Source organism: Columba livia, chromosome 4, assembly GCF_036013475.1.
Source record: "Columba livia isolate bColLiv1 breed racing homer chromosome 4, bColLiv1.pat.W.v2, whole genome shotgun sequence".
Classification (NCBI taxonomy): domain Eukaryota; kingdom Metazoa; phylum Chordata; class Aves; order Columbiformes; family Columbidae; genus Columba; species Columba livia.
In genome coordinates this window covers 17,097,003-17,121,725 of record NC_088605.1, presented here as the reverse complement: position 1 = coordinate 17,121,725, position 24,723 = coordinate 17,097,003, and the positions used below count along the sequence as shown (strand labels likewise).

Genomic DNA, 24,723 nt, shown 5'->3' with positions numbered 1-24,723 from the left:
CATCTATATATTGGAAATACGTTCTTACCGTACAATTTTGCCACTGACCATACCAAGTTTGCAGAAAATCTGACAGCCTTAGTAACCAATAATTCAAAGGTACTTTATAATGGAAAATTCGAGTCACTTCTTCAAGGAACCCCAGTTAATGTTTATATACCAAATGTTGTGCATTTTATTAATATGTGCATTATAGGCAATAGGTCATAAAAAATTTAGTGATCCATTAATTGCACAAAATAAAATTGCAGGGTTATAGTTTTTTCATGTTCTATCTTTTCTTCCTGGATAATGTGTAAAAATACTCTTTTCAGTGACATTATAACTGTGCCTCTCTCCTAACATTTTCTTTAACCAGTATGTATCTGCCAATATTTTACAATTGAGAAAATTATGCCCAAATTAGAAGTTTATGCCAATTCAGCTTAAGATATTCTCACTTAAATGTTCAAAAACTGTGTATTTAGGCTTTTGAGCACTTCAGCATTGTGTATGGTATATGAAATACTTTTTTCCCCTGAGGTCATTTCTTGATTGGGTAAAAGAGTGTTAATTTTTTATGAAAACAGCTGTTACACTGAGGCAGAACTACCTCTATTGCTGTCTCCGCAGTCAAATCTTAAACACAATAGCTGTCTCACTGTAACAATTTATTTTTCATACCTATACACAACCAGACTGTCTCTGTGGTGTTGAAGATCTCTTAACCCGTGCATTCAGTGGGAACAGATAAGCATGTGAATTGTCCTTGCTTGTGATTAAAGCCATCAGGATGTGAATGTAGTTGGTCCGGTACCTAGACTGAGTTAATTTATCCTGTCTCCCAGTGGGGCACAGTAGCTCAGGCTTGACTGTGCTGGTTCAAGACTTGTCATTTTACTTAATGTATATTCACTTGTCTTCCAAAGGGCTTAGAGGCAACAGGACACATATAACCCCTATTACTGAGGAGGCACTCACTACCTTTATTTCTTAAAGAAACTGCAAACTGACTGTTTTCAAATAGGGATTTTTTTCTTTAATGACCTCAGTGAAAATCATCTGAAGTAAGATTGTACCTTTTTAATGTAGTTGTCATTCAGAACTTTGTGTAACTTGGCTTTTAGCCACTTAAACATAGTTTTAACCTAAAAACACGTTAGTAACAGAGAAGTCTTCTGTTTTAATTGCCTTTGGAAGCTACAGCATTTGACTGTGAGTATGCACTGACATTTAGAGGATTACATAAGAGCTGCCTTTAGATGTAAATATTGGATTACAGTTGAATATTTTGCTTTTTTCATTTAGGAGAGAACTACTAGAATTTGATAACAGGGCTGTTAGAACTATAGCTGGTACTTTAAAATGTTTTTACAATGTTTAAATGTTTTCACTAAGATGCTGGTATACCTTAGCATGCAAACGCAGTGCATTGCCAGTCTCCTCTTGGCAATGCGCTGTACAGCCCCTGTCCCCTGATTTTTGGGATGAGGAATGTGTATTGAACAGCACAGCTCCCTGCCCGCTTGTGCACCCAGGGGGGTGAGCACAGTCAGGGTCTGGCCAGGCAGTGTAGTCAAGTCAAGGTAGCAACAAGTGTCTCTTGGTCACCCAGTGCAGTCATTGTTCACAAGATAAACATGATGCTGTTAGAGACTTCTGGGGTTTTAAGATTTAAATGTTAATGCTTAAAAATTAAAGCATATTTTAAAATTAACATAAACATTTATATTTGGACTAGGCTTTTATCATAGACTGGGTTGTGTTGGAAGGGGCCTTTAAAGATCATTTAGTCCAACTGCCATGCAGTGAGCAAGGATGTCTTCAACTACATCAGGTTGCCTAGGGATCTGTGCTGTTTATTCAGACCAATTTAAATGTCCCGGGCTGTTGTTACTTTTTCCGGTAATAAATGTTAGCTAAATTTTCATGGTTTTATGATGATCAATGCAATCTTGGGAGTGTCCAGCATATGCTTAATAAGAACATCTTCCTGAAATGGGCATGTGAGTAGTGGCTGTATTCAGTCTAGCTCCATTTTACTGTTATGAGTGTTTGGGGAAAAAAATTACATGAGTAATAGTGTAGTCTTATGATGTGTGTTATTATGTAGTCCTTTAACTACATAATAATGTGTTGATTCTGGCTGCTGTGATAGTAATTTGAAAGGGAGGACAGAAACTGAAAGAAAAATATCTTTTAAAAAACACTGTATGCTGAGGTCCATCTGAGGCAATAGCTTGTCTCTGATGGTGCTCAGAATGTTACAGGAATCTGGCATGCCTCTGGTGCACTTGTGTATTCTCCTTGCCTCCAGTGATTTGTGCAACTTTTCAAGAGGCTGCCAAGTTATCTTAGTGCTTAATAGCCTGACTGGATTTTTCGTCTGTAAATTTCTCCAATCACTTATTGTATCCATGTGACCTTTTAGCATTACAGACTCATATGACAGAATGTCTGTACTAATTGACTATAACGTGATATACTGTCTTCTGTTTATTTTAACCAGCCACCTCCTAGCTATTTTTTGGTTCACATATTGAAAAAAGCAGTGAGTGATCATTTGGTATTTACCTTCTCCATTATACTTTTGACTGTAGAGATTGCATGGATGAGATTCAGTTTGAGATTAGGATACTTGGTGTTCTTCATGAGTACTGTGTGTCCAAACTGCCAGTGTAGATCCTAGAGAGTAATCTAGTGGACCAGCCATTAGGAATTGAACTCAGTTTCATGGACTATCTAAAACTAATGTCTTTTGAGATTTGAGCATCATCTGCCTAGTTCCAGAAAAGCATAGTTATCCTGCAAAACCTGTGGCATATTTACCAACTCCTGTGTGGATGTTTTATGTGCCTATGGCATCTTAAACGACACCAGAACTCTGAGATTAGGCAAGTGAGTCAGCACCTTGGTGTCTGCCTCAGTGAGCTGAATCCTTTCAGTTCTCTGTCAGTTTTACTGAGTGGATCTCTGTTGATGGACTCGAATGGGAGTTTACACAAATGGCACATCAGTGAACACCTAAATCCCAGTATTTTAATCTCTAACAAAGCTGTCTCGTGTTATCTTCCTACCTGCGTCTCTTTCAGAGTTGGAGAGTCATAGTTTATTGTATTATTTCTTGTATGGAAGCTTTTATCATGATTGGTTATTCCTATTGCTTTTTAGTATACCTTTTTTTAGTTCAGTTAGACTCTGCTTGAGCCAGAGGGGAACCATAACTTCATGGTGTACCTGAGATGTGGGTGAATCATAGACTTATGGTTGTGATATAGAAAGGTGTTTTCATTTGTTCTGCATTTGTTGCTTAGAAGTCCTGTTATCTAGCTGACTGCTGTCTTCATTGTGTATTTTATAGCGCCAAGATTTCCTTAGCAATTTCAGATTCTGTCAGTGTGTATAGAAAATTTAGATTTACTCCTTTAAAGGACTTTATATCACATTTATCTACACTGAACTTTGTGTCTTTTTACCACTGTTTTTGTGAGGTTCTTTAGCAACTCCTAGAGTCAACTATCACTTTATATTGATTTTTAAATTCTCAAAATTTTAATGGATGTATTCAGTAGGATAGCTGTACAGTGTTCTGGAGACTATTTGTGACATCTTCTAAAAACTGACTTCTCTCTGAGAATAACTGCATATTATTAGGATGAGAAAACTGCAAAGCAACTGAAATCTCATAGAATACTGTGCTTTTCTTTTTAAAAAGTGTATAAGGAATAAACTGGGAAGAAAAAAGACATAACCTTTTGGTAAACATAGCAGTGGCAGAGGATCTGTGAAACTTTCACACATATTCCCACTATTGAATTTGCTTACAGCAGCAAAGAACTTAACAGTGCCTGCAGTAGCAGAAACTGGTGTTATTAATTCATGGATACCTGAGGGTTTTGATGGTTTCTTTTCATAATTAGCAAAGTATGTAGAACACATAAATATTTTTTAAATTTTAAAAATTCCTTTATCAGAATTTCCCCTACAAACCACAGGAAAGTAAGAATTCAGTCGAACCTGTAGAACACTTTAGCCTGGATTAGGAAGAAACAGGCCTCATTTTATCTGTAGTTATCACAGATGTACATCAAAGGCAAAACCTGCAATAAACACTATGTTTTAAATAAATTATAATATTTGTCACCATAGAAAGATATATTTGTTTGAGAAAATCTGTTTCACCCTGGGCTCTAATTAAATACATGATTCTACAGCTTATATTTACAAGATTTCCAAATTCTACTGTATTTAAAGTAAGGAAGTACTTTGAAAAACAGGAACCAAGTGAGACTTTACTTGATTAATTTGTTTGTTTACTGCATTTATTGTAATATTGGACAATGTTGCTTTATCATAATCTGTAACAAAATTTTTAAAGATATTTTGGATGGATAAAATTTCAGATAAATATCTAGAATCATCAAGAAAAAAAACCAAACAACAACGTTGAAAGCACTGAACATATGTCTGCAATTTTAGTCTCCTTAAAGATCTTTAAAAATCTGGGATGTAATGAAACATCTTCACAAAATTGATAGTTAATTCAGCAAATGAATTCTGCACCAGTGTATTTAGATTTGGTTAATGAGATGCATTAGCTTATATTTTCAAAGCATAGCAGATATCAAATTTCAGGGATATAAATCTATCAAGCTCTCCTATAAGTTTTAGATACATAACAAAAACCGGCCAGTTAAATTATCAGTGAAATATGTGAAAATAAGGCCTTTTTATTCCTTCTGTTGATACAGAATTTTTGACTTCACTTCTGCGCTAAAAATTCGCATGGACTATAATGACCTTGAAATGGACAGAGGACATAGATTAAAATGTGGCTTGTGTCAAACAAATCTTCTGTTTCTTGCATGTTATCTATCTGAAACAGCTTAATAAGATGGATTTGAACTCATACAAGACTGTAAAAGTCAAAGATTTATGGAGGTATCTGAGATCTTAAGGAGTTATGCAAGAATTTAACCAATAGGTGAACAGAAAGGACTCTGAAATCAAACAGTTTTGCCTTTCTGCTTATCTAAATATATGTGTGTGTGTATTGATTTACTTAATCGGTGAATAAGCAAAATCTTTTAAGGTATTTTAATCTAGTTCTGTGTTTTTTAATAGAAAAAGTTGCCTAATTTAATTTTTACTGAAAAATAAGATGATCCTCTCTGACATTATTTGAATACAGCTTAACCTGATGAATACACTAAGGATGCATTTGATTCACTTCAGGGAGAACAAAGAATTAGAAATATATTTCATGTAAATGTCATGCTGACTGATTTTATTCATTCTGGTTTTTCATTACATGCAAAATCTACAGAAAATAATAGTGGTTTTAAAATTTAAGTTTTGCAAAATTAATTCAAAGTTATGGAGAAAATATAAGATACAGCTTGAATCAGGAACTGTAAACAAAAGGTTTATAACAACATACTGTAGGGGGACAGATGCTACAAAGATCTGGGTAAGAGTTTGCAGTATTTGACATATAATTAATGATTTGGAAGTAAAATTAAACAACATATTAAAATTAACAGATTATATTAATTCAAAGGGAATAATAAACATCTAAACTAGATGGAAAGAAAAAAGGAATACAGATGGAAGACAAAATAAACTGTATTCAGTTTGGAAAAAAGCTTTTTGATTTCTTTGTAACTTTAGATTCTGAAACACTTTGAGATGTTTGGAGTGCCAATTTTTCGAGGCTTCTCTTGTGTAAATGGTTAAATGGGTAATGTTATCAACAGTTGCAGAAACTATTTGAATGCTTAAAATTATTCTTGTGGTTTCAGGAAGCCACAGAGGACACAGGGAGAGATATGAGACTTAGTTCATGAGGTCATCATATGGTACAGGAATATCATTCAGTTGAAATTAGCACAGGTGTAAAAGTGGATTAGCACTGTAGCTAATCATAGCCCAGGCCTGTACCTTAATTAAAAGACATACTTCCTTATTCTGTGTTAGAAAGAATGAAAGGTACATATTAAATTAATAATTTAAAAGTTGTGGTAGTTGGTTTTATTTTCTAATCTGTATAGTCATAGTAACAGAGGGGGCTAGAAATACAGAACCTTTTTTTTCAATAACTGAACTTACTTTTAATAATTCCTCTGTCCTTGCTTTAGAGGAGACCCTGGCATGTTGAGATGCCTCACACTGCTCTGGTCTGCGTGGGAAGTAGGCAAGACAGAATTCATAGAAACCAATTCACCTACTAGTGTGAAGATAAGATACTGCTGCTGCTGGTGGGAGGGAAGTGATGCAGTCACCTGGCCTAGACAAGCCTCCAGCAAGATAATTAGCAATCAAAATTTGTCTCCCTCCCTGCTGTGGTTAGGGTGCTGTCCAGCCCTCCACTGCAGGGCTTGTTCCCATTGTGGTGTTGTTTTGTTTTTTTTTTTAGCACTTTCTCCATCATTAAGGATTTGGCCCACTGGCTCAGTCCTGAAGGAAGAACACTTATGATCTTTTACCTTTCTTTGATTTTTCTTGTCATACTCACTACTCACCTTCCATTCCAAACTGTCTTACTTCTCATTCAGCTAGTAAAGCAACCTGCTAGAACTGGTGTTTTTTCATTATGGTAGTCAAGTTCCGCCAAGAGTAGTGTTTAACACTGCTGTAGGAAGATACAACAGTCTTTTTTAGTTTGAACACTTTAGCTTTGTCTTCACTGATTAGGTGCATCTGAGTGTTTTTTGTTATTTTACATCACCATAAAGAAAAGGAGGAGGGAAATGCCATTTAGATTTACAACATTTGGAGAATAAAGTAGGACTAATAAGATGTATTCATATTCAATGCACTGTTAATGTTCATGTGTGTACTAGTGTTTTTACCAACCTGTCATAATGCTCAGCACCATGTTTCCCAATACACTCCTGGAGAACTCTAAGGAGGCAGTAGCCATTGGTATTACGCTAGTAACACAAAAGCTAGTGTAGAGCTCTTCTCATTTGAAGGCAATGCTGTCTGTATTGTCAAACTGATCAATTTTAGAGCTGCTTTAGAAAAGCTGTTTATCGACACAATTATTAAGAGGTTTATACCACATTAGCCAGCAGAATATGCACTTGCAAAGAACAGATGCTGAAATAAATTTTCAGTATTTTTCCTTCCAGCACATGAAGTCCCAGATTCATCTCACATAAGTCCAGTCTCTTAAATGAGGTATCTCAATAGGAATATAGTAGCTATATTTGGTAGGGAGTGAAAGGCACGTGTGAGGGGCTTAAATTTCATAAAGTACAGAGCAGCAGCCCTCTAAAATTAAATCTCTTAAGAAGGTTAAGATACCGAGGAATCAGTTTCAGCACCCGGGCTTGAAGATTAAATTTAAGGACATGCATTTTCAAGTCAAAATTCTTCATTGTGTTTCTAGTCACTCTTGAACAGAAGTGTCAGAATAATAGAGCAGGGAGGCCGGTTTCTCCCCTTCTTGTATATAACTACGCTAAGATGGTGGTGATGATCTAATGCTTAGTGGAATTTGGGATCCCAAATTCCACCATCAGCCTGAATACAAAATAATATGACACAGGCAGTGCTGATTTACTAGATAAATTAATCATTAAGAGTGGAAGTCTTTGAGTCACAAAGGCTGGATGTTCATCTCTGTTTTCTGGTGGAACAAAACACAGAAATGTGATCATCAACATCTGACCTAGTTAATCAAAGTGTTGCCCAAACTAATTACTGGTCATTCTAAACCCATGGGCAAAATTAATCTTGTCTTTGAAATTTTTATGACCCTCTCCTGAACAGTTAAGAAATGTTCATAGGACGATTTTAGTGGGGAGAAGGAATCTGCTTGGTAACCTGCAACTGTTTCTGTTTCAAAGGAAAAATGGTTAAAAGTAACAGAGAAGAATTAACAGCATGTAATCTAAGGCCCAAAAATATACATATTTAAATGCAGACAATTACTCTGTGCCTGCTTGGCTTCTGGAATATGATGCTGTTACTCTCTTTTGTCACATATTTATCTAGAAATTTGTCCCATTTAACCCCATTGCCTGAACACTTCTCAGAATCAGGCCAAAAGGTTCTTGCAGTCAAGTAATACCTATATTGAAATGCTGACCAGGCTAATTTGCGAGGAACATGGCTTCCAGGAGTGCATCTTCAGTGATGGTTTAGTTTGAGTCAGGAGTGAAAAATTGAATCCTCCTTACAAACTTTCCTTTCATTTACATCACAGAGTGATTTTGGTCCACATGAACTGAACATCAGGACTTCAGTTTTCACTCTACAGATCTGCCACTAGTGGTCCCCAGCACCTGCTGATGCTAAAGGCAACGTGTCAGGTAGTGCTGCTCTGAAGGCCGGGTCTACAAACACGGAGTCAGTTAGCATTTAACCCCGTGATAAGTGTGGTAACTGAATTCATGACTACCATTTACAAGATACTTTAATTTCCTATTACTTTTCTTGTTCTATAGGTGATATATGCCCTGAACATTAAGAATGATGAACATGAGGCTGTTATGCAGGCTCTGAGAGAGGCTCATGAAGAAGAAATTCAGCACATTCTTGCTGAGACAAGGGAAACGATTATCCAGTGTAAAAGCAAAGCAGAAGAGGAACGATTGCTGAGAAAACGTATTCAGGCCCTTGAAATTGCGGTAGAACAACACAAGAGACTAAAGGAAGAAGCTTTGGCAGAGTTAACGTTGTGCAAGAAGCAGGTAGAAGAGAGGGAGCTGAGAACAGAAGCAAAACAAGCACAAATGGGCCTTTCTACAGACATGGTAGATACCAATGCAGATTTTGAAAACAAACTTCTACATTTAAATCAGGAGTCTGATGGACTGCTAAATAAATGCAAAGGATCTAGGAGAGAAAACCTAGATAAAAGAGTAGTTTCAGATGAAAAATACAGCCTGGAAGGACAAGCTTTAATAAATGAGATGGAAAACCTGAAGAGGGAGAATCAGAGAGTAACTGAAGAGTGTACTCAGAAAACAAGCAAACTACAAGCCTCTTATGAGAGAGAAAAAGAGGATTTGAAAAATGCTCTGCGGCAAACTGTGATAGAAACAAAGGATAATTCTCAGGAAAGAGAAATGGAGCAATGGAAGAGCTCAGAGGCTGAGGAAGTTGTTTTGCTGCATCAGGTGAAGAAGCTGGAGGCAGACCTAGAGGAGAAAAGCCAGAAGATAAATGAGAGGAGGAAGCATTCCCAGAAGCTAAAGGAGAGAATACAGGTAGAGTATGAGACTGTGATCCCTGTCTTTACCTATAGAAGTGCAAATTATCAATGCTTCAAAATTCGGACGTGGAGGGATCTTGTAAATATCTTATTGAGTCAAATAATTTGTAAGCACTAAAGTAGTTTTAGAGGCTTATAAGAGAAATAGGGGGCATATAGTGCTGAGAGTTTTATAGAAAGAGTTAAGATGATGAGTAACCGATTAGAAGTCTTTGACCACTAGACTTTGTATTCCCTGAAGGAGGAGTGAGGTAAAATTTGTCTGTTGACTGAATAGAGCTTTACCTTTCCTGCCCAGAAACGTGAAGACAACAGCAAGCAGGCACTACTGCTAGCAGTGAGTGTTTATGGAGTACGTGCTCTTTTTCCTTTGCAGTTGCCAACAGCTCAGTGGGTGGATATGAACACAGTTAGATGAGAGATCTGAACTGGCAGATTAGGAATCAAGTGCTTTGTATTGTATGACTCTTGCAACAGGGGCTTGTACCAAGTGACATTTAATGAAGTATGCTTTACACCTGTGAAGTTTTATGTGCTGAGTCTTGAGACTTTCACTGTTAGTTCTCACCTCACACTGTGCTTGTCTTACCCTAGCTAATGTGTATCTCATATATTTGCAACACAGCTCTGCGGCCCTTTTCTGCTTAATTGTATCACATGTCAGATGCAGTTTCAGAGGTTGTCACATCACGGGCAATCTGCCAACCAGCTGCATTTGGTACATAAGGTCAGGGTGTGGGAGAAACACTGATGAGTTGTGCTGAAGCTGAAGCACCCAGCCATGCTCTGTGCTCAAGAGTTCTACTCACTTCTATGGTCCTTCCTGACACATAAACTCACCTACCAGACCTGTCCCCAGCCGTATGACAGCAATCTTGCATATTAGATAAGAAAACACCTTGAATATCTAGACTTGGCGTATTTCAGAATAACAATATTTGTTTCCTGATCAGAAATAATATTTTGCCCCTAGGGTGAAATCAGTGTGCTCAGCTCGCTTCCTGAAATGCCTATACACCAATGTGCGCACCATGGGGAATAAGCAGGAGTTAGAAACCTGTGTTCAGTCAGGAGATTATGATCTGGTGGCGATTACAGAGACATGGTGGGACAGCTCACATGACTGGAATGTGGTGATGGATGGCTGTGTCCTTCTCAGGAAAGACAGCCCGGCCAGGCGTGGTGGTGGAGTTGCCCTTTACATGAGAGAACAACTACCACGTATTGAGTACTGTCCAGGCATGGATGAGGAGCAAGTTGAAAGTCTGTGGGTGAGAATTAAGAGGCAGGCTGGCAGGGGTGATACTGTTGTGGGTGTCTATTACAGGCCACCAGATCAGGGTGAGGAAGTTGATGAGGCCTTCTATGGGCAGCTGAGAGTGGCCTCACAGTCACAGGCCCTGGTTGTTGTGGGGGATTTTAAGTTCCCTGATGTTTGCTGGAAGGACTACTCAGCCAGCCAGCCACAGTCCAGGAGGTTCCTCCAGTGCATTGATGATAACTTTCTGTTGCAAATGGTGGAGGAGCTGACTAGGAGAGGTGCACTGCTGGACCTCATCCTCACTAACAAGGAGGGTTGAGGGCTGCCTTGGTTGCAGCAACCATGAAATGGTGGAGTTCAGGATCTTGTGTGGCAGGAACAGAATAGCAAGCAGAATTGCAGCCCTGGACTTCAGCAGGGCAAACTTTGGCCTTTTCAAACAATTGCTAGGGGAAATCCCGTGGGCAAGGCTACTTGAAGGTAAAAGGGCCCAAGATAGTTGGTTAGCATTCAGGGCTTGCTTCTACCAAGCTCAAGATCAGAGCATCCCGACACGTAGGAAGTCAAGGAAGGGATCCAGGAGACCTGCGTGGTTAAACAGGGAACTGCTGGGTAAGCTCAAGTGGAAGAGGAGAGTTTACAGATCATGGAGGGAGGGGCTGGCCACTTGGCCACTTTTTCAAATACATGGCAGATAAAACTAGCACCAGAGGCACTGTAGGCCCACTGATGAATGGGGTGGGTGCCCTGGTGGCAGAAGATACAGAGAAGGCAGAGTTACTGAATGCCTTCTTTGTATTTGTCTACTCTGCTGGAGGCTGTCCTGAGGAGCCCCGTACTGCTGAGGCTCCAGAGGCAGTCAGGGCAATGGAGAAGTCTGCCTTGGTTGATGAGGACTGGGTTAGGGAGCAATTAAGCAATCTGGGCATCCATAAATCCATGGGTCTGGTTGGGATGCACCTATGGGTGCTGAGGGAGCTGGCTGAGGTCATTGCTGGACCACTCTCCATCATCTTTGCAAAGGCTTGGGAAACGGGAGAGGTGCCTGTGGACTGGAGGAAAGCAAATGTCACTCCAGTCTTCAAAAAGGGGAAGAAGGAGGACCCGGGTAACTATAGACAGGTCAGCTGCACCTCCATCCCCGGGAAGGTGCTGGAACAACTGATCCTTGGTACTATCTCAAGGCATATCAAGGGTAAGAAGGTCATTAGGGGCAGTCAACATGGCTTCACCAAGGGGAAGTTGTGCTTAACCAACCTCATAGCCTTTCATGAAGACATAACGAGGTGGATAGATGATGGCAGATGTGTGGATGTGGTCTACCTTGACTTCAGTAAAGCAACTTCAGTAAAGCATTTGTCACAGCATCCTTGCTGCTAAACTGAGGAAGCGTGGTCTGGACAATCGGGTAGTGAGGTGGACTGTGAACTGCCTGAAGGAAAGAAGCCAGAGGGTCGTGGTCAATGGGGCAGAGTCTGGTTGGAGGCCTGTATCTAGTGGAGTGCCTCAGGGGTCAGTGCTGGGGCCAGTATTATTCAATATATTCATCAACGACTTGGATGAGGGAATAGAGTGCACTGTTAGCAAGTTTGCCAATGACACCAAGCTGGGAGGAGTGGCTGACACGCCAGAAGGCTGTTCTGCCATTCAGGAAGACCTGGACAGGCTGGAGAGTTGGGTGGGGAAAAATGTAATGATACATAACAGGGCAAGGGTAGAGTCTTGCATCTGGGCAGGAGCAACCCCAGGTTCCAGTATAAGTTGGGGAATGACCTGGGAAGGGACCTGGGGGTCCTGGTGGACAGCAGGGTGACCATGAGCCAGCACTGTGCCCTTGAGGCCAAGAAGGCCAATGGCTTCCTGCACTGTATTAGAAGGGGGGTGGTTATTAGGTGAAGAGAGGTTCTCCTCCCCCTCTACTCTGCCCTGGTGAGACCACACCTGGAATATTGTGTCCAGTTCTGGGCCCCTCAGTTCAAGGACAGGGAACTGCTGGAGAGTCCAGTGCAGGGCAACAAAGATGATGAAGGGAGTGGAGCACCTCCCTTATGAGGAAAGGCTGAGGGAGCTGGGTCTCTTTAGTTTGGAGAAGAGGAGACTGAGGGGTGACCTCATTAATGCTTACAGATATATAAAGGGTGAGTGTCACGAGGGTGGAGCCAGGCTCTTCTTGGTGACAACCAATAGTAGGACAAGGTGTAAGGGGTTCAAACTGGAACCCAAGAGGTTCCACTTAAATTTGAGAAGAAGCTTCTTCTCAGTGAGAAGAACACTGAAACAGGCTGCCCAGGGATGTTGTGGAGTCTCCTTCTCTGGAGTCATTCTGGACACATTCCTGTGTAGCCTCATCTGGGTGTTCCTGCTCCGGTAAGGGGATTGGACTAGATGATCTTTTGAGGTCCCTTCCAATCCCTAACATTCTGTGATTCTGGGATTCTCTCCTTTAGAGTGAGAGAACCCCAGAATCCTCTAGAGAGGAGGGTCACCCCAGTCATCTGTGTTCCTCCAAGACAATTGTGACCCGTTTCACCATCTGCCTTCACATCTTGCCTGTCAGTGTCATTTTGCTAATGGTGAAGATTTCTGGGCCTCTTCTTTGAGCCTGTTCTGTGAGGGAGTTCAGTCTTCAATACCGTCACTGTGTTTTTGTTTCACAAGATCACAGGGTGAATTGAATACGCCTTCTGCAATGTTAAGGAGGTTTCTTTTCTCTAGGTCTCCTGTAGCAGATACTCAGGCACGGATTCCAGAAATTCTTCTTAAATCATTTATTCACAATGGACATTGTAGAGCAGCTCAGGCTGGGTGCCTCCTGAAGAGGGACCCTCAATGAAAAAACTTTGACAATTAAACCTCCACGATCCAAGCCCCAACTCCCTATATGTCACTCCAAGCCATTGCAAAATTAGAGGCTTGAGGACTCACTGTTCTTCATCGGATCTCCATCTTCATCAGGCAGCCATCAATCAAAGTCCTGGCCTTCAGGTGCCATTTTGCACATGCACATGGAGAAAAATAAGTTCTTGGCAAACAAAAAAATTCTTCTGTTTTGTCTTCTTTTCGATGTCTTTCTGTTCCTTTACGTATCTCCAGGGATGCAGCTCCCCTTATCTTCCAGTTTGAGGACTCTGAGGCCTATTTTTTCTTAAAACAGGAGAAAGTTCAAAAGTTCACAGCTTGCAGAAGTTATGCTCAGCAAACCTACTTATGCTAAGCAAATTCTATATCAGTAGTTTGCAAACAAGTTCTATAAGAAGCAGTATACTCAATAATTCAATAAGCTAAGGCAGTCTATTGCCTAACATCAACATTATTCAGACTGCATTCTCTCAGTATGGAGATCTGTAGCAGAACAACCTCTATCTTCTGCAGAAAAGTGGGGAGGATATAATAAATGGCAGAGATGCAGATATGCCATTTTAAAAAAATGAGTTAGGGAAATCAGGAATATCTGTTTCAAAAAGGAAAAGTGTCCTTGTTCTGTAGAATTTTGAAGCAATAAAAGGGAGGAGTAAAATGGGGTACTTGAAGTAATATTCAGGAGAAATGAAGAATGGAGACACGAAAATTTATGTTCATGGCTTATTGTTCTGATTTATCATAGAAGAAATGCAGTCTTTTAGAAATAAATAATGTAAAACATGATAGGAACTGGAAATAAGAAGGTGCTATCATTAGCAATTTAATTTCTAAATTCAGTGTCAGCTGGATAAAACTGAAATATTTTCTGAGGGACATATGCTGAACTTGTACATTTCAGGTCTTCTACCATCTATGAAATGAGGCTGATTTACATACCACCAGAGCATATTGCCTTGAATCTTTAAAGAGATAGCTTTAGACTAGGATAAATCTGGAAGAAGAAAGACAGGCACAATGTTATTTTCTGTTTCTTTCCATCTTAAATAAAAAAGTGGAAGTTTCTCCTTTCTAAATTGGCTATTTCTGATGCCACCATTAAATACTACATTTTTTTTTCAGAATTCTGTGAACAATGGCAGACTGGGAAACAGAAACATGTATTTAATTAGTAATACCTCTGATCATTAGTAAATACTAGCAAAAAAAAAGCTATCATAAGGCTTAAAAGATAAAAGGACTGATGTTTTAAGCAAGGTGAATTTTCTGGTTTCTCCTTAGTGTAAGCCAAGAGGTTTGAGACCTTTAGATGAAAGGCATCACATTAGTGCACATTTATTATTCCTGTGGAAGTGAAAATACAAAGGATGACAAGTCATTAAGTCTGATTTGTTCAGTCTAGTTTTCAAAGAATTTTGGCTTATGCCAGAGGTAAAAGGAACAAACTTACCTTTAAGTTTTCAGCTACAGGGAGTGTTAAATACAAGTTAGTTTTAATGCACAAGGTTTTACTCAGCATTCATATAAGAACAAATGCTAATTTTGTCTGAGTAAATATTGTATTGTTATACATCAGGAAACTGAGACTAGAACCTCCAGAAGTAGAACATTAAATATGGTTCAAATTTTTGCCTTTAGTTATGGACAGACAATTCCCAGCAAAGTCTGTAGGAGCTGATTTACCTAGTCTTAGGCATCCATATTATGTATTACTTTACAAAAAATTGTAGTTCAGCAACTGCAAAAAAAAAGCCAAACTGATATTCATTACCTTTTAGCACAAGTTGTCGCGGAAGTAATGAAAGCATATACTTTTCCAAGGTTAGGTTCTCAGACACCTTTTAGATGGTACCTCTTGATGAGTGTTCTCTTTACAATGATGCATACATCTGAGGGAATGGCTCCACATTACAAATATTCAGGCAGCAGAGACAGTTTAGGGATATTAAACAGCAAAAAAATGCATTTAAACCAGCTCTGTAGTTGAGAGATTTATATCATGGAACCATGCTTAGAAAGAAAATGACCATTTATTTCAGATGACAAAAAAAGAACATCTGTAATAAATGTAGAAGTAGTGTCATGCATATTTTAGGATTTAGAAGTATGGCTTAAGGGAACACAACAAGATATTCTTGGATCAAAAGGCATAGATCTTCCTACGCATTTTTACTACGTGTAGCTAAAGAGAGAAATACACTTCAAGAGATGGAAATCTGGCAAAAAGCAGGTAAGATCTTATTAATATAATTCTGAAGTATTTCCCTTGTTACTAGTCACTCGCATTGGAAATTCCACAAGTTACTTATGCTATTTGAAATGTAAATTTTTGATACCACAGAAGATATGGACACCATATTGCAAAGCTAATAGTAAAGCAGATGAACTGAAACATCAAATAACAGGGCTGCATCAAATGACTTCTACCAAACAGAGGCAGAAAAAAGTGGCTCTGAAGATGTGCAAGAGCTTAACCAGGTGGTTTGCTCTCAAGTATTCAAAGGCACGTCACAACAGAAGTACTGAAATAAATGTCATTTTTCTTTTAAGATTAATGGCTTTTGGGTTATTCTATAGCAGTCAATCTTGTAGGATTCCCAGATCTCTGACTTTATCCAGTGGAACACTGACTCATGTTCATAATCTGAACTACAGGAGTTGCTGCAGTGACAGCAAAGGAACTACTGACATCCTTGAGCTAGAGCAGGGCAGAGTGTTCAACTTCCTCTGTAACCAAAACCTTGAAGAGAACAAGGTCCAAGGCAGACTTCCTCTGTTGAAGTCAAATTGGAATATTGATTTTCTTTTTTAACTGTAGAAAACAGTTCTTCTGAAAACTATGCAGAAATAATATCAGGAATAAACTCAGTACAAAGAGGATGTATGTATCCTGAGAGTTCCCTCTGTGCAATGCCTCCCCTTAAACAATTGTCTGGCCCTCAATCTGTTCTATATTTTTTAGTTCTCCGAGAGTATCGTTACGCTAGCATTCTGGAAAATGAGACCTGGCGTCAGAGACGTTAACAAAAACCAAATAGTCCTTTGTATGTTTTCACAGCACTGAGGTTTGTCCTTGAGGATGCCTGTGTGGTTGGAAGTCAGTCACACACTCAAACCAGAACAGCAAAAAAACCTCCCTCCCTAGACTGCAGAAGAGGCATACAGCCCTGAATCGCTGCAGTTCTACCTTGTTAACTGAAATATAGCTAGTATTTTTCGGTGGAGTATATCCACTTAACTAGCATATTCCCTACAAAATAGACTACTGTGACCTCAGAATATACCCTGGTTTTGTTATATAGCTGCTGCTTGTCGACTATGGAAACTGTAGCTATTTAAAAAGAGGGTATGGATAAAAGACACAGAGAATTTGCTTTGTGAAGGCAAGCATCAGTCCCATAAGGAAAATATTTGTCTGAAGGAATAGCTGTTAAAAGGGCTGTGAGATCTTGTAATGAAGCATACAAAAGAAATCAAGCCAATCTAAAACTTCATGGAAGCTGAAAGAAAAAAAACACAGAAGTTGGGAACGTTCTTCTATTTATAGATGCTCTAATTCATTTGGTTTTAATCTTATTGGTCACAGTGACATCATTTGAATTATCCTCACTGGAGGCACTTTGAATTAATATAAAATGCAAGGATTTTCTTCTTTCTACAGTCTTACTGGGGGGAAAAAAAAAAGTAAAATTGATTTATTTCTGTGAAAACCTCCACAGGCAGGAAGGTGAATTTATCCTTGATGTGATAAACTGCCTTCTTAGCAACACTTATCTTTGCATGCTTTGCATGTGACAGTTGGAGTGATTAATATGAGGTCCACCCTGAAGAAAAAGGTAGGTGTACTCCAATTTCTGACTCAAATTTCCATGTATTCTACATCTTATTGTGAAATACTCAAATACATTGATTTAATCAAAATTTTGCATTGTTTAGCCAGAGGATCTAATTCTGTAAAGTGTTGATAAATGGATCCAGCATGCAGGTGTTACCAATGAAATAACAACTAGTTACAAACAAATACATCCATATATATGTGCATCCTTCAACTTTGGTCAGAAAGAATGCTTATCTTCTCATGGATCCAGACAGGTTGCCTGAGCAATACCTTCTCTCAATGTGTTTCAAGTGGCTGCACTGTAATTTTTGTTCTCAGTGTGCATTAGCAGCTAGCTATTTGGCTTAAGAGATTCTGTACAGAATTTTGCCTTCGTGAGAACTGCTGTCTGGGGTTGAATCCTTTGGCTTCAGGAAATTTTCAATCTGTAATGTTTCTGTGCAGTAGGAACCCAAATGTGAGCTGAGACCTATTCAAATGAAGGAAAACCTTGAAACACGTGTTTAGTTCTAAGCACAGGCTTTAACACTTAGTGAACCTTACAACCCAGTTAATGTCCAAGTGGTTTGACAAATTTGGGCACAAACTAAGATGGAATTTACTTTCTGTCTCCTAATGTACTTTTGTGCTTGTCAAACAGCTTCTAGACAAGAAAAAAAAAATTAGAGCAGTTTGTAGAATTGAACAATGGGACTGTGGTCAAGTGTTTAGACTGGTCAGCTCAACTCTTTAGACCATTTTTGGTGCTAAGAATGTACTTCTACATTTTTCCCAGTTATAATGCTGCTATACCTTTCCAAGTTCAATATATCCTTGAGAATAATCAAATTGCGTGCTGACAAGTTGTGAAGTCATAAAAAGCATGCAGATCCCATCGCTAAATGTTGAGCTTCATAGTACCTTCTACTGTTAAGTGTTCATCAGAAGAATTAATGTCTGCCTATGAAACTGCTGGAGTCCATACATTTATGCAATCTCATTTCTCAGAAAGGAATCTGTGTGAGTGAATTATTTTATCTGATTGTGAAAGTGTTCACTTTTGATCAGTATGTGAAGATGCAGTACTTCGAGGAATGTAGTTGCACTATCAAGTATAAGCCTTATGAGAAGGACTTTGCCTTTTATGTAATGTATTATTTTATCTGAATAAGCATGTACAGCTATACTTAAAATGATGCCAGGCTGAAGCTCTTTGTGTGAGTCAGATCAAATTTAAATATAAAACACTTTAGTAAAAAAAGCATAATAGTACGCATTTATTGATTATAGGAAATAAATATTATTGTTTATAACTATTTCTTCTTAGAGATTCACATTAATTAAATTAGAAAAATCTTGAGTTAGGAGAACTTAAAATTACAGAGTTTTTCATTACTAATGCTATTTATATCCTCTGATGCAATTAAGGCCTGAAACAGCTGATTGAGAAGTATTGTCTGTTTTTCAGATAGAAAAATTAAGATGTAGAGAAGGAAGTCAATTGGCAGAGTTGAAGTGGGAATGCAGCAAATACCTTATCTTCAGGTTTTAATCAAAAAGACCATTATATCTTCTCGTTTTCTTACAGGCAAAACTAAAGCTAATTTCTCCCTTGCAATATTCATGTCTCTATGTTTTATTTCATCCTTTAATTGCTACCTAACAGTCATCCTGTTCTTAAACTGTGAAATGCTAATATATTCTGCTTTATTTAATTATGAGTTGCAAGGAATAGTGACAGCACTATTGCCTGTGCTTCTGTTTCCTAATATTATTCTATCCTCCTAACGGTTATCACTTTCTTAGTTTTTAGGTATTGTTTCTGTTATCTTGAATTCTTAAGTCATTGTGCTATACAAATACAGGTGGGGAGCTGTGAAAAGGGGCTGTACAGGATGAGGAAGGTGTTACATTGCTATTTTTATTCTGTTTGCTCAATTTGTGGTGTCTGAAAATGTGACAGAATATTTTTTGAGTCAGCAAATTGGCATAGATAGGAAGAGCAAGCACACTAAGAAGCCTGTAGTGTATATATATATATATATATATATATATATATTTATATATATATCACTTCATGACTTTTCTAGAAGTTGCACATTCAGTCTTTCTACAATAAACAATTCCTCACATTTGCTACAAACAATTGCTACAAGCTCTTGGTCACTGTCTTGAAAGGGATATTAACATTGATTTTTCAAAAGCTATTTCCAGCAATAAGATGATTGTATGGCCTTCAGTTTTGTGTTATTTTTACTTCCTCACTGGGATTTTCTTTATGGATGCTATAATTTAGCACTTCTTTTGATTCCCTTTGTCACTAACTGTCCATTAGTTAGTCATCTGGTTATTTGTATGGTCAATGTATATTTATGGTTTTTTTTCAGAACTTGTGAGTGACTCTTGCATACTAAATTGTTTTTGAACACTAACACCACTCAAGGCAAAACAGTCTGACTCTTCATACTGTCCAGTTTTCCACCTCACGGAAGGTTTCAGTGGAACATTAGGATTGCGTGAGCCAGATTGTCTAGCACTAGTATTAGAAAGAACCAAACCATTAATCTTTCCTTGAATGAATAATACATGAGTGATATTAAAAGACAGTAGCATGTATTACTGTGTAAACTGCTCTATTATCTAGGCTAATGTAGAAGAAATGTTCTTTCTTTTTCATGCTGCACGTTTTGTTTCAACATTTTATATTATTTTATTTTATTTTTTTACTTTAGGAGCTCCAAACACAGCTAGAGGAGTTTAAAAGAAAGTCTGAGTGTGAACTAAAGCAACTAGAGAAAGAGAAAGAAGTCCTAACTGAAAAACTTCAAAACTCTTCACTTGAGGTAAACTGGGCATAAATGTAACCCAGTAATACAAGGGCTCTTCTTTTTTCCTCTCATCTGAGATTCTTGATTAGATTTTAATTGTATTTGCTGTTACAATCATTCAAGAACACATGCAAGGACTCTAGATAGAAATAACAGAAATTACTGTACCTGAACATCTATGAATATTCTGACAAGCCTATTTATTTTTATAAATTTCATATATCACTCTTTGGAGATATACTAAGGCTTTTTGGTGAGGAGTTTGGCCATATCAGGGCTGGATGGTGGCTCTGAGTGTACACAGGGCTGGTGAGATTGGAATCTTCCTTACAGCTCTTCTTGATGTTCTCATTTTTTTGTGGCTGTAAACATGTAAAAGGGCCTGCTTGCTTGCTCCCTTGAGCAAGAGATTTGAATGGAAAAAGGGTCGATTAGATCATCATTTCTGTTCTGTCTGCTTGATGGTAAGGGTGATAACTGAAGCAGATTGGAATGTGCAATAATTTATTATATATTAGTAGTTAGGTATGCCTCTCTCTATGTTCAGAAGATCAAGAATGAACTAGAGAAAGCATTGTGACCCCAGAGTAGCTTGGAGGATGTCATAGCTTATGTACAGTTCCCCACTCTGGTTAAACCTAAGTCAAATGCAAATCTGCAGACATGGATTAATCTGGAAATAAATACCTGAGTTGTGTTAGTATTAGATTATCCACCTGTAAAAGCTGTAATATACAGACAGCTACAGGACAAGTGAAGCAAATTTTCCAAATTAGTACATCTACTACATTATTTATACAGGAAAGTGTCATTTTAAAAGCCATAACAGGTTGGTTAAATAATTTTCTCCAGAAGCAAAAGCAAAACCTGTACAAGACAATTATTTATCCAGGTAAAGAGTGCACCTTTAAAATTTCTGACAACTGTGAATATACATTTTCTCTCTCTCAGGTATTCTGCTTTTGTGTTGTTCATTTCTTTTTGGCAAATGCTATCTGCTTAAAAATGCTATGTATGGGATATCTCCTTTTCTTCAGTGTGATCATATGAAGTTTTTGACTGTGTACATTTTGATTCTTTTATCTCATGGATAAGCTATAAAATAACTTCTTTAACAGAACTGAAATCAGTGCCCTAATGAAAAGTTCTGATGATATTCAGTGCTGCATCCATTTTTCTACCCCAAGTATATAATTGCATTTGGTACCTTTTTCAGAAGAGCAATGAAATGACTTGTGATTGTTTGTTCTGGGATATTATGGGTGAAGGGCTATGTTTTCACTATGAGAATTTGTCATCTGTTGGTTTTTTGTTTGTTTTGTTTTTTCTTTCCTGCCACTCTGGGTTTTGAGGCTCCAAGATTTTGCTAAGCAAAATGAGGATATTTCCAAATATGTAAAATTCCTTCAGTTTGGTTTAAGAAAAAGTAATGCACAACAGAAATTAGGTAGCTTACACTGTGGAACTACGGAATTACAGATAGCCACTGTTGTTCTAAGTGGCTGTCTATAATTTTGATTGCTTTATATCTTCACTGATTCTGGCCAGTTTCACTTCTACCAGGTTCAGGGCAGCTTGCATGGCAACACTTCTGCAGATGTTGAAGACTTAGATCTTTCTCAGCTGGCATTTGTAGACTCTAAGTGTCCATAATAAGCTCTTTTTGAGTGTTCAAAGACAGAAAAAGGACAGATAAGCTAATGTTGACCCCCTTTTCTTACCTGCTTCCACTTTACCACGTGCCATTACTACTGCTTGGTGTGGAGCGTTCCAGCGATGGGAGCATGTGTTGTGGTCATTTACTGTGTAATACCTGCTTTTTCTCCTATTCATGCTGTACTAGCTGAACTAGTTCTGAGTGCAGCATGTTCTTTTACCTAAAGAGGCTAAATGCCATTTTTAGGTTTCATTACACATTTGAGCATGCCACTGTTTTCTACAGGTTCTTCTCTGAGAGAATTTCAGGTCAATCCAACCTGTGCTGACCTACCCAGAGTGACTTCTTTGCACCTAATCCAAAGCATGGGTTCTCAGAAATTAGTTGTCTTTATTCTTTTCCAAATTCCCCTAACTACATTTTTCTACAAAAATAACTTACTCTATACAAAGCTGAAAATTTACCATGATATTCTGGTATCTCTGGGTAAAGCCCGAAAGTTACACCAGTTTGAGGTGTGAGGGGAAGAGTAGTGGCACGCTGCCTGATCTCCTAGTATGTATGCAGGTGGTACATTTCACGCAAAGGTCTCAAACTCAGGAAGGCTTATGACATTAAGCAATTATTCTTCAGGTTTTGCAGATGAAAAAGGCAGTGATTCATCAAATTACCTTTCTTGAAGAGATACGTTCAAGACAGAAAAATAGGAAAGAAACCTGTGTTTCTTAACTGCTAGTCTTCTCATATCACAAGATTGTGGTAAATGCAAGGGATGGTGGGAAATTATTGCCACTATAAATATAAATAGTATATAATAGTATATATCATGCCATATGTTATGCTCACAACACCATGGTAAGCGTGAACAGATAAACTAAGAAATGTTTTATTGTATCTTAGAATCTTAGCAATGCTCCCCAAAGGGAGGAAATGCTTCCTCTAAAGAGAAATTTTGCGTTTTTCTTGGCACTCTGCAAGTTACTTTCTGAACCAATTATTTGGCAGTATTGCCAAGGAGGTAAATAGTTTCAACTTCTAATGCTTTCCATCTATAAATATGTGAATATTCACAGCCAAGGACACACCCTTTACTACACAACATTCTGTTTCACTGAGGGCATGATTCCCAGCTGGGAACCTTTGCAATGGCTCAGCCCAGCGCTTTCGCCTCAGAGGCTGCGCAATGGGCTGTTACTAATCCAGTTCTAACCTGGATACAGTTTCAGATCTAAAAATAGCTTCCTTGGCCACATAAGGCACGTTTTTGGTTGGGCTGACATAGCTAGAGCATTATGCAGAGTAGACAGAAACATGATAATTTAATCTCTCTGGGGATGCACTTCAAAGTGGCAGTATTTCTGTATTACTGAGATTTTTCTGGATAAAGAAATCAGTTTCACACCTATCTGGTCCTTTGGAAGGAAGGATGTGTGATCCCATGTGGGTCAAATGCTAATTAATTAAAGTCCTCCAGTTCCTTGCTTTTGCACTACAGGATCTTTTCAACATGTGTCAAAGGGGCTATTCTGGAATTAAAAGGTGAATAAAGTGGAAGTGCAGACATTACCTTGTCGTGGTATGTCTGTGAGCACTGTGAGCACAGCAAGGTGCACAGCCCTGGTGTATCTTGGAAGTACCACCAAATAGCAGCAGTAGAAGTGTGCCTAGTGCGTTCATACCTGTCCCTCCACTCAGGAACTGGTGTAAGTTTAGGAAGGCAGTTAACTGTGAACTTAACTGACCTAACTGTGAAATAAGCCTAAAGACAATGGTAAAACGTAATTTCATTATTTTATTACTTCTTATAACAGGTTACCATTTTGATGTAATAGCATCATAGTACAAGTAAAACCCTGTAGTATTTGGGTGCTTTATTTTGACTCTGAACAAATTCTCAATTATGGTGACTCTTCTATAAAACATTAAAAGGCAGTTTTAAGTCTTTTATATAAATTCATCTCCTAGCAATGCATTGAGAAACTTGGATCTTTCTACTTAAAAGATACAGGAAGTCAAAGGATGCTCTCTGATTCCAACTTTAGATCTTGCCTTTGTGATTTCACATTCCTTATATACAGTAAGTAAAAGGAGAGCAGATGTAAGATAGACTTCAAGTATTCATAGTGCTTGCAAGCACAGTGAATTAAAATAATCAAAGCAGAAGTCAAACAGGGGAGCCAACTGTGGTGACATGCACAGCCTTAAGCTTGCCCACTATTTTTTACCCATGGGCTTTCAAAGTCTGAGGGAACTTCTTCAAAAGAATCAAGCCATCCTTCCCAGGAGGAGGACAGTAATTATGGTTAGAAGAGAATGAAACTTGAAAGACTTTTGAAGTATTTCAAAACGTATGTGTCATCTTTTAGTAATAGTTGTTAATTTTTTCTTTACTTGGAAGACAGTGAGAGGTAAAATCACCTGGCAAAAGAAAGGGCAAGTGCAAACATAACCCTCCAATTGGAAAATAATTCAGCAGAGCCTAGAAAAATACTGTTGCCTAGAGTTTATACCGTGGGTAGAGATTAGTTGCATCTTTAAGACCACTTAATGCCATGCTGGTGGATAAAAGTGAATGAGTAATGGTATTAGAGGTACAGTTTTTTCAAGAGGTTTTGAGTTGCAGCAGGAAGATGTTATAAAGCAGATCACACAATGTTGCTCATTTATTAATAGTAAAAGGACCCAAATAGATTCTGGACTGATGTGAGTCACCATTGTTTGATTGATTTAAGTGTTGCTTTACCAATTTAAACAAATTGAGGGTCTGCTTATCTGTTTTGAAGTAATGAAACACAATAAAATGCCTGGGCACTGCAAAATATTCCAGAGAAGGTTTTGGACTGGTGGATTTGAAAGCCCTTTTAACTGAAAGACAGGAGAAGTAAACCTGAAGGAATGGAAAAGTTTGTTTCTTAACTTCTAATATGTTAGAAGTAGCAGGATTCATGAGAAAGAGTGTGTTTGTATGCCTGATGTATTTGTGTAGGTCTTTTCTCCCTGAATCACTGAAAAATAATGTTTTTTGAAAAACTTTTCCATCTGATTTCTTACTACATTATGTTCTGTGTTGCTACCATTTTACTGCTTAGCCTGTTTCTA

General features: G+C 38.2%; 1 protein-coding gene across 9 annotated transcripts in view; it reads left to right on the top strand.

Annotated features, from left to right (window-relative positions):
* FAM184B (family with sequence similarity 184 member B) overlaps positions 1-24,723 on the top strand; it is a 52,591-nt gene that overhangs the window by 14,131 nt on the left and 13,737 nt on the right. For all 9 annotated transcript variants that reach the window (XM_021286115.2, XM_065060614.1, XM_021286119.2 and 6 more), the window contains 2 exons: positions 8,433-9,197; positions 19,872-19,982. In XM_021286115.2, coding sequence (XP_021141790.2) covers positions 8,433-9,197; positions 19,872-19,982 — 876 coding nt within the window. The remainder of the gene's footprint in view (positions 1-8,432; positions 9,198-19,871; positions 19,983-24,723) is intronic.